The sequence below is a fragment of the Gossypium hirsutum genome, chromosome D01 (assembly GCF_007990345.1).
Source record: "Gossypium hirsutum isolate 1008001.06 chromosome D01, Gossypium_hirsutum_v2.1, whole genome shotgun sequence".
NCBI lineage: Eukaryota > Viridiplantae > Streptophyta > Magnoliopsida > Malvales > Malvaceae > Gossypium > Gossypium hirsutum.
The window spans coordinates 50,882,053-50,897,137 of NC_053437.1; the positions used below are offsets into that span (position 1 = coordinate 50,882,053).

At 32.0% G+C, this 15,085-nt stretch overlaps 1 protein-coding gene and 1 non-coding gene across 4 annotated transcripts; both read right to left on the reverse strand.

Annotated features, from left to right (window-relative positions):
* Window positions 1–3,839: 3,839 nt before the first annotated feature.
* Window positions 3,840–10,592, reverse strand: LOC107922333 (E3 ubiquitin-protein ligase BOI). Of its 3 annotated transcripts, none has more exons than XM_016852324.2 (6): window positions 10,278–10,592; window positions 10,127–10,179; window positions 5,694–5,762; window positions 5,419–5,596; window positions 4,909–5,270; window positions 3,840–4,540 (listed from the first exon to the last, which is right to left on the reverse strand). In XM_016852324.2, the coding sequence occupies exons 4-6, from the start codon at window positions 5,522–5,524 to the stop codon at window positions 3,989–3,991; spliced, it is 1,020 nt and encodes a 339-aa protein (XP_016707813.2). In that variant the 5' UTR covers window positions 5,525–5,596; window positions 5,694–5,762; window positions 10,127–10,179; window positions 10,278–10,592; the 3' UTR covers window positions 3,840–3,988. The 3 variants fall into 3 exon arrangements, with proteins under 3 accessions (XP_016707813.2, XP_016707815.2, XP_016707814.2); XM_016852326.2 differs by having other exon boundaries at window positions 5,686–5,762; window positions 10,278–10,559; XM_016852325.2 differs by having other exon boundaries at window positions 5,419–5,762; window positions 10,278–10,559.
* A 3,745-nt stretch (window positions 10,593–14,337) lies between these two features.
* Window positions 14,338–14,444, reverse strand: LOC121214271 (small nucleolar RNA R71). The gene has a single exon (XR_005909855.1). It is a non-coding gene; the product is annotated as a small nucleolar RNA R71 (small nucleolar RNA).
* Between the last annotated feature and the right edge of the window lie 641 nt (window positions 14,445–15,085).

The following is a 15,085-nucleotide window of genomic DNA, read 5'->3' on the forward strand; positions in this document are numbered from 1 at the left end:
GGGTGGGTCGTGGGGGAGGGGAGGAGAAGGTTGTGTAAGTAAGTTGATCAGGGCGGGGCCTAGGCCAAAAATCCTACCTGAGGATCAGCCTATTTAGAAAATGGGCTTTAATTTTTGTCCAAGCCCATTTTTAGGGCTTATAATTTGGCCCAAATCCTCCCATTTTTTGGACAGGCCTTCGAGCCTGGATGAGTGGCCCGACCCATGATCAGGTCTAGTTGGACCAAAATTGATTGTATGATCGGTTTGACCACTGGCCGGGTTCTTAAAACATTGATTTTTTAGTCACAAGTGGTACCTAAATTATTCTTCTATTACCCATTTTACACAAAATATTATATTCATTAAAAAATTTCAACCAATAATAATTTGCCACGTCATATAAACTTAAAAATATATATTTTTTAATTTTTAATTTTTAATTTTAATTTTTTTTCTTTTTCTCTCTCCTTTTTTTTTCTTCTTTTATAATGTATGGCAATACTAGCGGTGTTCGAAATTCGCCCTCCCGATGTTGAGATACTGGCAATTAATTTTATTTTCAAACTTCATTGTCTTCTTGCCCGACTTGATGAGATCGAAAAAGTTATTTCATCAATCAAAACCAATGCTTTCATAACTAGACTAGAATGGTCGATTGAACCGATTAGATCGGGAATTGATTGGGATATCTGTTCGAAGATAAGGGTTGAACCGATTGGCCTGCAAATTGATACAGATTGGTTGAACCAAGCTAAAAGAGCAATTGATCCAGTTTTCTCTAATCTTATTTTTTATTATTTTTTAATATTTTATTTGATTAGACTAGAAGAATTGATAAAATCGAGAATTGGTGGCTTGACCAGTTCGACCAATAGTTTAATTTTAAAGAAATAAAGAAAGGAAAAGCTATATATATATAAAAGAGAAAATATTTTTTTATCTTTTTTTGCCACATGTCAACTTTTAATTGGTTATCTTTTTTAAAAATAGACTTAAGGTTTAACTAATGTTTGAACTAATAGATGTACTAATTTGGAGAAAAAAAAGTAGTTTAGGTACCACTTGTAACTAAAACAAGGTTTAGGTACCAAAATGGAGAAAATGCATGTTTAGGTACCAATTTATTGGTTAAGTTTTTTTTTTTAAATAGCCTTAATGGTTTGACTAACAGTTTGATTAAAAGAGTTACCAACTTGGGACAAAATGTAATTTAGGTACCATATGTGACCAAAAAAGAATTTAGGTACCAAAATGGGAAAAATGGTGTAGTTTAAGTACCAATTTGAGAGTTAAACCCTTAATATTTTATAATGCTTAAATATTATAGTAATTTTTAACATATATAATATATATTAAATATTATTTGTATTAATATTTTATACTATTAAAATATTCATATTTTTATATTATAAAAATTAATTAATAAACATTATAAATTACAATCTATATATTTGTTGTTAAAATGTCATATTTAAATGAAATATTAAGAATGCGATTTAAATTTCTATATAGTTAGTAATGTTGACATTTATTATTAAAATAATAGATTTTAATATTACATAATAATTTATTAAAATATAATAAATTTATTATTAAATTAAAAAATATATTACATATATTTTTATTAAAATAAAAATATGAATATATTTAATAATATTTAAATTTATAATATTACCCTTTAAAAAAAGAAATTTATAATATTTAAAATCAATATTTTAATGTTCTAAGATATTAAAATAAAAATTAATATTTAATACATGTTATTGCATGGGTCTCATGCACCACCAATTAATAATAATTAATAAGATGACACATCATTATTGGTGTAAAATAAAAAATATTAAAATACTTTAAAATAAATATAATTAAATTTATTTAAACATAATTAAATATTAACTATAATTATTTTGTTTCACGGTTGGGTTTTGGGTTTTAATTTTTTGGTTTTGGATTTCATATTTCGGTTTTGAGTTTTGAATTTGATATTTTTGAATTTATTTATATTTAATAATAAATAATATTTATTTTTAAATAAAAATATTTATATTATTTTTAAACCTATTAATAATTTCTTTTTTGTTTTACATTGATGGCGATGTGTCATCTTATTATTAATTGATGTTGTATAAGACCTGTGCATAGAAAGTGTATCAAATATTCTCTTAAAATAGAACCCAACTATGATATATGATATTAGATAAATTTTAAGTATACTTACCTACTTCAAGAAATTTTAATTTAAATGATGTAAGATAACTTCTTTATTTAAAAAAAATTACCCATCGTAAATAAATTCTTTTAAAAAATATATCCACTTAAAATAACATTTAGGGTCTATTTGGAGAGTATGGAATAATTGAATGAAAGTGTGATTATTAGGGTAGTAATTACACTCTCTTGCAATTACAAAAAATTGTAATTCTCTAGATGTGTTTGGCTAACATAATGTAATTATATCGTAATTTCATAGTTACATGATTTATATTTTTAAAAACTATTAATTACTATCGTAATTCCCAGTGTCATGTTTGGTAGTACAAATCGTAATTACACGGTTACATAATTTATATTTTTAAAAACTATTAATTACTATAAAAAAATTACTAGTATGATAAAAATAGTTTCTAAATAAGTAACAATAATTGAAATCAAATAATCATATGTATTATGTTAGTCTAAAAAAGTAGTTGATAATACAAATACAAATTAAAATAACAAGAAAAATAAACATTATATGCAATTTTATCTAATTGTTTTAGTGCATATTTACTGGGATACTCCCTTTTTAATATTTAACATGTGCTCCTTATAATCATTTGAATTTGAATTTGTATCGTTAAAATTATCAAGATCTTCTTCTTTTATGCACTCTTCGAGGTATGGATCATCTTAGTTCCACCTATGATTGAAGTTATGAAATATGCAACATGCTAGTACGATCCAACCTTATCTTTTTTATGCCATACGAAGGTGATGTTAATATGATAAATATCTTTTCAGAACAACAAATATGATCTCAACCACATTTCGAAGCCTTGAATATCACATATTAATGAGTTCGTGCACTTTCTATGGTGTGTGTCTGGCACCATTCTCTTAAATGGTATCATACCCCACTATATGATGCAAGAAATCTTTTCTATTTGCATAACTATCATCGACCTTAAAATATTTGGGTTCATAGTTCAAATAGATTGTAGCTTTAATTATAAAAACTTATTTTAGAGAAAGACTTATGCTAAGTTATATCCTTTTTTATAACATATAAATTAAATAAAAATAATATAAAATTTATAATAGAGTAACCTTTATTTAAAAAGATTATAAATTATCTAAAACTTTCATAACATTTTTTTATAAATAATATAATTTTTTTATTATAATTTCATAAAATACACATTATTTTTATAGTATAATTTTTTAAGATTTATATATATATATTTGCTATAATCATCTCAAACACTAATAGTGTTAATTTATAATATATTTTTTTAGATTGTATAGAAATAATTTTTAAAATTAAATTTGCATGTAATTCAATTCTCACCCTCCCCTTAAGCCCTTAAAAATTGAAAAGTGTTTGAAAAGTGTAATTGAATGCCCTAATTACACTCAATAGTGAGAACATGCCACCCTTATATAATTATAATTACAAACAATTATACCTAAATATTTTTAATATTACATATATATATATCAACCAAAAATCGAAAATCATTTTTTTTTTGTAAAACATATACCTTTAATCTCCAAGCATTTAAAAAATCGAATTTAGAAAACAGATTTCTTTTGCTACTAACACTTGAATAGACATAAAAACCATGAGACGTGCAACACCTACCAAAAGAAACAAGAGAGAACAAAGGATGCTTTGCAAACTCCATTTCAACAAATCCTTTACTTTCATACATCGGTTAGGAATAAGCAGATGCAGGCAACACATCACAATGAAGAGGGTATATATATACTCTTTTTTTTTCTTTTAATCAGTAATTTGCTTCACAGTTTATGATAAGTAAACTTGGACACGAGCTGTTTTCTTAACCTGGCAGACAGGACAAACACTAATTAGCACATCACAATCTTTACATATGCAAAGGTGCCTACACGGCATCAACAAAACGGACACCTCCTTTGCGTTGCAAGCTCTGCAAATCATGCCATGGCGATTCCTGGAAACACATTTGGCACCACCAACATCAGGAATGCTGAGTAAGTTGTTGGGGTCAATATACGAGGCAGCATCATCGACTTCACTTTCTCCAAAACCTTCCTTTCCCTGCTGCTCACCACCCTGTGACTGTGACATTACTTGCTCCAGGTTTCTCTTCAACACATTGACGACTGACTCATTGTATTTTGCTCTATGGTGCCAATTCTGGGCTTCCATAGTCACCTGCTTTATCCCGTCAACCAGTTCCCTATTCTTGCGATTCACAGTCTCTAGTTCTACGTCTTTCTCCCTAAGCTTTTTGCTAACACCTTTCTCAATAGCAGCAAGAAAAGAAGCCGTGTGTCTTTGTTTCATGTCTCTTATTCCCTTCGTCAAGTGCTCTTCCTGATTAAGAAAGAAAATAGTCTGAATAGAACGTCCTCCTAGGCACCATAGTGCTAGGCGTTACCAGCAACCATAAACATGTGAGATTTATGGAGTATAAAATAGTAAAATCATAATCAGGACGGATGTTAGGAGCCTTGAAGCAAGGACACCTCCAACACAGAACTTATCGGAATTATTATGGTAAACAAAGAAAATTACTAAGCACCTATGCCCAGCCAAAAGCAAACGCATCAACATAAATACGAGTTATTAAGATTGACTAGTAAAAGCTGTTTTAATCCCGTCACTAAGAAACCCCCTATATTGAGAGATCATACAGAAAGGTGACATTTTATTTTACTTGGAGAGCAATACCACAATAGTACCTGCATTTTGATATATTGATCAAATTCTTCTTTCTGACGATCAAGTTCGGTTGTAACATTGTCACCGAGAGCCAAGATCATTAACGGTCCATGTGTCATGCTTCCGCTAGCAGAAGTCATAGATGAGTTCCGCTCATCATCATCATATGATAGCCGTAAGCCAGTAGATACAGCATGGGGATTAGGAATGCTACCAGAACAGTCAGCTTCCTCTTTATAAATTTTATAATTCAATGAAATTTGTAGCTTCTGTTGCCTCAGAATATCTTCTGTTTCATGGCCTTTTTTATTGGGTGGAACCATGGGAGCTAAATGCTCATTTCCAAAATAATTCACCACATCAACAGTACATCCAACGGGTACTGAAAGTTTAAAAAAAACTGATCAGTTGCCATTAAAAGTTTAAGAAAAAGAGAATGGATCAGTGTGGTTTTACCTGACGAAATAAGACATTGAATGACATTAAAACATAAACTAACTGCTAAATAAATGAAAAAAACAATAGCTTACGTCTTCCAAATAACTGCAGTTGATTTGATGCATTAGTCTGATATGGAAGACCATTCTCATCCATGCAAATGGGCAGCATAGGATTACCTTCATTGCCTCCTAGCATTTTCCTATATCAATACCTAAACTATTATGATTTATATAGCTCTTAGAAGAGTATCCAAAGTTGAGAATTTGCCTGCACAAGAAAATGATATACAGTTAGATGCCAAATAAACAAGCTTTTTTTATCCAGGAAAATGGGAAGCACAGGATTAATGTTGTTGCCTCCTAACATTTTCCTATCTTAAAGCCTAAACTATTATGATTTATAGTTCTCCGAGAGCTTCCACAACTGAATTTCCCTGCGCAAAGAACAAAGAAAAGAATCACGTCAAAATCCAAATTATAAAGATGACAATAGTGGCAATCTAGCAATTCTAAACATGCCTGCATAACAGTCAGATCCAACTAAATTTTCAACGGAAGGTCCTAAGGTCAGACACATGAGTTCAATATTGATAATTGACACACCTTTGTGTTCCTTGAAGATAAGACACTCAACCAATTCATGTACTATATCTCAGTTTTTTACATTTATTCACGATAAATTGCCTTGCACCATCCAACAGGAATAAAGTTAACTACCACCTATTTTATCACTACTAAAAAATAACAAAAACTCTCAACGGTATCTATTTACATATTTTCTGTTCTCATGAAAGCAAAGCCAACATTTTTACAAGCAGGTGTAAGATAGAACAGCAAGGGATTGGTTGTGATGCAACATGCACTGAAGAATCGTCGCATGCCATTTATACTTGGTTACAACAGGAACAAATGGGAACCCAGATGGAGAATTTGGAAGCTACCCACAAACAATTTGACATAAAAGAAGGTGGTTTCATTGATAAATCTAATTATGGTGAGTAAAACCCCTTTCATAATGTTGTACCCACAAACAGTGGTACAAAGTGAATTGGAAGAGTAATTGGTGCATGACCTTGAATTGAATAGGGGTGGAACTAATATTTAAGTTGCTGATTTTCATTACAGGATGCATGTGAAAGCACAAGAGTATGATATGCTACAACCTATTTATGACAGTATCCAAAAGAAAGTGAAGAATATGCATATCCAGTTCAAGGAGAGTCATTGATTGTTTGTGATGTGTTAATAACAAAAATTGAAGATAAGGAGGAGACTAGTGTTATGGTAGTGCATTTACCCAACTATCTTCCCTACCAAAGGCATTGAGGGCTCAAGTGAAGGGTTTTGAAGAATTAGGGTTCAGTATGAAACAATCCAATATTTCAACACAAACATATTTGAGAGTCCCAATATGTTCAACCCATAAGACCTCTGGAAGTGAATTAACAATAAAGATCAAAAACAATGATGTGAGACCAAATTAAGTATTGACATAGAAGCTCCCTTGAGTGAAGACCAAGATCTTAGCCAGCATTCCAGAAAGAAACATTACCATGCCATACCCAACATCCAACCCAAGGGATGGAAGGATTCTAAAAGAGTGACCTTATCTAGATGATGAGGCATTGTTTTATGTTTCTATGGATGTAGGTCATATTCTCAAGAGGTGGTCTTGGTTGAATGTTATGCTTAATCAATTGGCTAGTTCTATCCAAGGTTCTCAAAACTGGACTGGAGGTTGAACCGGTCAGACTACCGATTTCCGGTCTAACAGATTCGACTCAATCAGTCCAACCGGTTTGACCAGATCAATTGAATAAAATATTTAAAAAATAGAGAAAACCAGTTCAACTGATTCCACCACCGGTCTGACTGCCCGGTTCAACTAGTTAAACTGATTCACCACGAGCCAATAGGTCCAACTCCTTTTTCCAAACCGATACCCCAGCTGATTCTCAGTCCAACCAGTGAAAAAATGGTTCTATCATGTTTTTGAAGAACAAATATCATAATAATAGGTTGACAAGTGTTGAAGAATGGAAGACAACTTTTAAGACTCTGGAAGGTCTTTATTGAAAGGAGATTGTCACATTCAGGATGTTCAAGATTGTCAATTCCAGATTATAAGAATTGCCAGAAGATACACAAACAAGACAATAAGTAGGAAGACTTCACAGTAGATTCTATTGTCATATAAAGAAATAAATAGAAAAGAAATTAAAAATGGCCATAGGAGAAGTAGAACTTCAAATTATCTTGATAGCCTAGGAATTAACCCTAGAAATGTGTCTGTCTTGTAACACCTTGTTTTGTTTGCTACGACAAGAAAAAAAACCTTGAAAGATAGTCCACAAGACCCATTCATTTCCCATCATCAGGGTCTAGTAGCTTGATTCCAGAATCAAAAGGTGTAGACTCAATGTTTATAATCTTTCAAGTTTTGATTAATGTATTTTTGGTCAATAAAGCTGTAGCAGGGAAGAGCGATCAAGGTTCTGGAGCCAGCCAAAGTCACAAAATACAAGCACATAAAATTCATTCTCTTGTTGTTCCAGTTGGTTCCAAATTTACTCGAAGACAAACAGCTGAAGTCAGTTATGATGCCCAAGTGATGAAGGTAATTTTCTCTGGAACCTGCTTACTGAAAACTAATACTAACAAACCTGCTAGCGGTGAGGAGAGGAATACTCCTACTCCATGAATATCAAACAAGACGCTCAATGAGAGGTAGACAAGAAAACTTTAGTTGGTAAATCAGCTATCAACATACCAGCTTATCATAAGTTGCCTTAGCTTATGGCATTCCACGAGAAGAAAGTAAAAAATCATTTGTTACTAAAGCTGACACCAAAGAACCAGAGTGCTCTCTCTAAAAGATTTATTTTAGAAGTGGTGAAAGCTCCTTGCCATGTTCAAGTTTTTCCAAGCGAAGGAGAATGATATAAGAGCTTTTAATTATTTTATATTTCATTAATAATTATTAGACATATTATGGACTAAGATAATAAGATATCTTTAGGGTTTAAATCTATAGTTAGGATCATTAGTTGAGTAAATCTAGGGCTAACAATAAAAGTTCAGTTGCAAGAAAGCCTAGTATAAATAAGTTGTAAGCTATGCTGCCAACATTAACATTTCATTCTTCTTTTTTCTTAACTAATAGAGAGAAACGAGAGGTTTTTCATAACCTTTGGTTTAGAGTTCCAACTTCTAGCTCATTTTCAAACTAATTCTTTCAATTGCTTGTGTGGTTTAGGTAGAAAACAACTATATTCGAAAGAAACAAGGCTGAAAATGAGTTAGAAGTTGGAACTCCAAACAAATTAGGTTTATAAACAACCTCTAGTTTCTCTCTATTAATTCAATAATAATAATAATAATCACTTTGGTTGTAAAGCTTACAAGTTATCTATATTAGGCTTCCTTGCAAATAAAATATAGTCCTAGCACAAGATTTAAACCCTAAAGACATTATATTCTTATATGTACATAATATGTCTAATAGTTATTAATTATTACGGAAATAAAAAAGTAAAATAAAAATAAAAAGCTCTTGCATCAGCAAAGCGAGGGTGTGCACAAAACTAAATAAAACAATTTTTAAATATGAAAAGTAATTTGTTAAAAGAGAGTTTTGATTAGAACTACAATGGAAAAACTGTATCAAATTCATCGACAAGTTACTGAATATGTAATCATGTCAAGATATTATTTCAATTACTTCAACACTGTAAAACCATTTGGCTATAAAAGAAATTTCCACTCTTTATGGACGCTTCTAGTAGATTTTAGCAGTAAATATGGTACAATGACTCTAGGATAAGAGTTGACTATGTCCACCTTCCCACAATAATGCAATAGCCAATTATTCTAGGCCATTTATCAGATATATGTTCCAATATAAATTTTTATTGGTGATAATACCCTACTAATACATATATACTAATCTGAATATTCAGGAGAAGAAACAAATTGATCATGTAATTGTCTTCCTCTATTAGGTTGACAATAAATGCTAAGCTATTCTATCAAAAACTACGAGGGTCCCCACATGAATTATTACCCCCAAAATTCATGCACCCAAGATTTATGCATACATGAATCGCATTCATATCAACAATGATGAAATTATTAGGAATTCAAATACAAATGAATCAAAGAAACACCTTAATCTAAGCTGATGATAATAAAAGGGGAGGAACACTTTAATGTTCTACCTCAATATCTTCTTTATTTATTGAAAAAAAAAAGGAAAGAAATCTGACGGAATTACGGATTGAACTATCGAAATATTAAAGTTAGGTTCCAAAAGTAGATTCTACAGTCAAAAGGGTAAAAAAAAATAGGGGAAAAAAAATCACGCCGATGACCTAGTGATATCTTAAAAATGAAGGTTGGAAAATGTACGAGGTATAATTATGGATAATGCTTCATAAGGAGATCAACATGGAAGTTATGTTTGTTTGGTTGCAACAAAATTCCATGATAATTACCGACAAGATAACCGGATGTAAAGTCTAGACAAGAAGGAATGTGGGAGATGAAGTGATGGAAACAAAAAGAAAAACCAGAAAGCAGAATATCAAGATCAAAAGAGAAAACAGAAGGAAAAATCAGACATCAAATTAACAAGGAGTAATAATCATTACACAAACTAGGAGATTAAGATCAATTTCACATTCTAGATGAATCTCGAGAAAAAGAATTATTTTTTTTGAATGACAACCTAAAATAAATAAAAGTTCTAAAGAAAACATCATCGAAGACATGGAAAACCCAACAATCTAAAAGACCGTACCTGCGATACGTATGCTATTTTATTCAGTTTCAACAACAGTAACTGCGCAGAATCTGCAATTCCCAAACCAATCTTCAATACCCAGAAACAAATATACATATATATATATATATAAAGAAAATACATCGTAGAAAGAATAAATAAAACGTACCACAAAATGTAACGTTTTTGGAGAAGATATCAAAGAGAGAAACCGATCATTTAGGATCTCAAAGTATTGACCTCAGAAAATCAAAGAACGAAAGAAAAGAAGGAAAACGGACGGATAGAAAGAAAATTAAAAGAGAGAAGAAATAAATAGAAGAGGAAAAATAAAAAGCCAAAGGGAAAAAAAGAAAAGAGAGAAAGAGGAAGTTGGGAGAACAAAATTATTGAAAAGAATAATACTAATGATTAAGAATCGGTGGCATTAACAAAGCACGCCCAGTCCTTTCTACTTAGTGGTTACGCTAACTGAAATCAGTAGAATTTATTAAAGTTTTTTATTCACAATTTATTTTTTGCATGAATTATATAATGGGTAAATTACACCGAGTCACCTAACTTTAATGTAGCTGATAAATTAGTAATTCAAGTTTCAATTCAGTCACTAAACTTTTAAAAAATGATAAATCGGTCACTAATGTTATCAAAAAATGACAAATCAATCACCTACTAACAGTTTTCGTTACAGACCTAAGGGGACAATGACATGGCCAGTTAACTAGCTGATGCGGCCAATTAACTAGCCACGTTGGATATGTCCACGTGGAAACCCACCTAATTTAAGAAGAAATTGAAAAAAAACCCTAATAGTAGAAGAAGAAGAAGAATAAGAAGAAGAAGAAGAAGAAGAAGAAGAAGAAGAAGAAGAGAAGAGACTGTAAAATCGTTAAGGTTTTTTTCCCATATTATTTTTTCTTCCCTTAGTTGTTGCTATTGTGGATTAAAAACAACAATTAACAAACCAGGGTGTTGCCAAAATCGTCCCCCCAATGTGATTGTTCTCATGAAGAGGTCACTCAGACCTTTGATAAGCATTCTAATGCTTGTTGCATTGACTACAACCTTAAGCTGTCGGATTGCCAATCCCCGTCGCGGTGTCTTTACTATTTCAACTGAGTTGGAGTCAACCAAAGTCCTAATCCAACCCTTACAAACCCAAATTTTTAACTCCACTCTGCTCAAGTTTGCATTTATTGATATAGGTGAAGCAAACTCTAAGCTTAACATAAAACAGCTGCTGGAAAGGGACTTTTCAAGCAATGGAAAACAAAGGAGCTTTGCAACTTTGAGGAGCTTCAGTAATCATGATGCCAAATCAAGAAATTCCTATGGATTACTGGTATTACTTAGGTCCCCAAACTGGTGCAACTTTCCATTTTTTTCTTTTCTTCTACTAAACCCTAAATTGGTGTTAAAAAAGGTTGTTTAAATTAGTGCTTAACATCCAGCTGGCTGGTTAATAAAAACAAGGAATTTGTCAACTGCCATGTCACTTTTTCGTTACGTCTGTAACGGAAAATGGTTAAAAGGACTAATTTGTCATTTTTCGAAAGTTGAGTGGCTGAATTGAAACCTGAGTGACTGTTTTGTCAGCTACATCAAAGTTGAGTGACTGTTGGTGTAATTTACTCTTATATAATACTGTTTTTTTTATTTTTTTTATCTATTTTGATATCGATTTGTTAAGGATGGGTTTGGATGAGTGATTGGGTATGTGTAAACGAAAAAATATATAGGATTTTTCCTATATAATTCATCACCTTTCTACTTAAATTTGTTATTAAAACTAGGTAATTGTTTAATAAATTAATGAAATATGTGAAAATATGAAATTAGGACATAGAAATTATTAAAATGTGATTTTATATTTTATTATATAGTTTTCATGCATAAAAGGACTTATTTTATATTAATTTAAGCATATTATATTTTTAAGCTATGAAGTGAGTCATGCATGATTAAATTAAATAATAAAATGTAATGTTATATTTTAATAATTCATTTTAAATATTTCATTAATAAAATTAGGTTTAATTAATTAAGTAAATTGATTAATTAAAGTGGTTAAATTAATTCATTTGGTCCTCTAAACTATCTGCTATTTTTGACAGGTCTGAGAGTTTTTTTCTAATTGCAAAATCGTCCAAAGTGGGGACCAAGTCAACCCAATTTTCGGCTGCACATGTTTGATCACAAACCAATTTTTGGTTTAATTATACAAGGTCCTTGAAGAGTTGAAGAAATTAGAGATTTACCTGAAGATTTGTTGGAGACCGAGTCTTAGTCCTGAGTTGTTGTGGCATTCAAATTGACCAAAAGTCAAGGAAAAATCGGCCACATTTCCTCAATTCACGGCCGGCCACTCTTGGAGGAGGTTTCAAAGGATGGACACTCCTATTTTTAGCAAACTAGCTCCCTTTGTCTCACCTATAAATAAGAGCTCATTTCTCACTTTTTCAATCATCCCTCATCCCTCTCATCTCTCATCCTCTCTCTCAACTCTCTTAGCTCTCACGCCTATCATCATCCTTGCATAAGGATTTTAGCAAATTAGCCTCTTAAAGAGCCCTTGGTCGACCATCTTGGAGAACCATCAGCAAAGGAGCAACGCAAAGAAGCGAATGAGCCTCGTCAGTCAGAGTCTTGGGTGACAGCCACTCTGAATTGTGTTTAATCTTTCTTTTCTTTAATTTAATATAAAGATGTTTGCTATATGTTCTTTGTTCTTGTTTACAACAATGATAGCTTAATTTTATTTAAGCTGGGATGATTATTTTGATTAAATAATATTTATTTGATTCATGCTTATAATGTTTGTGCCTCAATCGATCATGTTTTCAATTAAAATCAAGTATGTATTTCGTTCATACATGATTGAAATGCACCTGAATTAGCTGAGTGATCCTAACCAGACGACGGCTAATGGACGCATAATTGAAATGTGCATGCTCAATTTAGATCCTAACCCGATTAAATTGTAGGTTGCATAACAACCCTAACCAGGCTCTGTTATCTGCATAGTTTTTAGATTTGTGTGATTAAATTGTTTCAAACCTAACACGTCCCTGTTACCTCACATGAATGCTAAGAAACCTTTAGTAAATAAGGATCAGTAAAATGCGTATTTACTAAGTAAAGGATTCCGAAATGACCTAATTTGGTTTCCAAACTCATGAAAGATCGAGTTGCCATGGAATATTTTTCCGAATATTATTAAGCATGATGATAATAAATTAAGTTTAATTACAGAAATTGTCCTAGTTTATTTATGTTATAATTGTTGCAAATTGTGTTAAATTTTGCTAAAATCTATTTCATTCATATAGTCTGCATATTAGGATAATTTACATTAGGGATCATTGCATCTAGTTTATACCACTTCTCAACTATATTTTGTTTTTATTTTTCAAATTGTTAATATAATTTTACAAATTAAGTGACTTAGCACAAATACAATCCCTGTGGAGACAATAAATCGATACTTACTTATTACTTGATAACGACTGTGTACACTTGCACAAACTCCAGCATTACAAGTTTTTGGCGCCGTTGTCGGGGATTGTCAACTGTTGCCATAGTCATTTTTTCGTGAAATTATTTATTTTCAATTTGATTTATTTTTAACATTACTAACTTATTCTTTTTAATTTTTGTGATTTTCTTTTCAGGTGTTTATGAGCATAGATCAAATTATCGATTTACTCATTGTAGACCCTGAAATTGAGCGAACTTTCAGATAAAGAAGAAGTGAACGAACAGCTCAAAGACAAGTCAAGATGGACCTTGGAAATCAGAATCAAGACCAAGGTAATGAAGCCGATCATGTACGAAATCCTATCCTCATTGCCGATGATAGGGATCGATGCATCAGACAATATGTTGTGCCACTTTTTAACGAGTTAAACCCAGGAATTAGAAGGCCAAATATTGAGGCAACCCAGTTTGAATTGAAACCGGTGATGTTTCAAATGCTACAAACATAGGGCCAATTTAGTGGTATGCCCACAGAAGATCCACATCTCCATATTCGATTGTTTATGGAGGTGAGTGATTCATTCAAGATAGCCAGTGTGACTGAAGATGTACTGAGGTTGAAGTTGTTTCCGTACTCATTGCGAGATCGAGCACGAGCATGGATCAACTCATTGCCACCAAGTTCTATATCTACATGGCAAGAATTAGCAGAGAGATTTTTGGTTAAGTATTTCCTAACTAGCAAAAATGCTAAGTTAAGGAATGAGATCACAACTTTCCAGCAACTAGATGACGAGTCTTTGTATGAGGCTTGAGAGCGATTCAAGGAGTTACTTCGTAAGTGTCTTCATCATTGGATTCCTCATTGTATCCAGTTGGAGACTTTCTATAATGGTCTCAATGCACATACAAGATTGATGGTAGATGCTTTCGGGAATGATGCAATTTTGTCTAAGTCTTATAATGAGCCTTATGAGATCATCGAGAGGATCGCGAGTAATAACTATCAATGGCCAACAAATCGAACAACTTCAGGAAGACGAGTAGCCATAGTTCATGAAGTTGACTCTCTCACTTCGTTATCGGTTCATGTATCGTCTATTTCCTCTATTTTAAAACAGTTAACCGCTAATAGTACTAATTATTCTGCAACTTAGCCACCAAGTCCGTTTGAAGTAGTTTCCTGTGTGTACTGTGGGGAAGGTCATTCTTTTGGGAATTGTCCATCAAATCCCGAGTCAGTGTACTATGTGGGGAACCAATATCAAAATAGAAGTGGATAAGGACCCCGGTCCAACTTCTACAATCCTTCATGGCGTAATCATCCTAACTTTTCTTAGAGCAACTAAGGAAATGGACTGAACAATAACTTATTACAGTAAAGACCTAACCAATCTCAAGGGTTTAATCAGCAAGCTCCAAAATCACCTCAAGCTGAGACATCAAACAGTTTGGAGAACTTGTTGAAAGCGTATATGGCAAAGAATGACGCTTTGATCC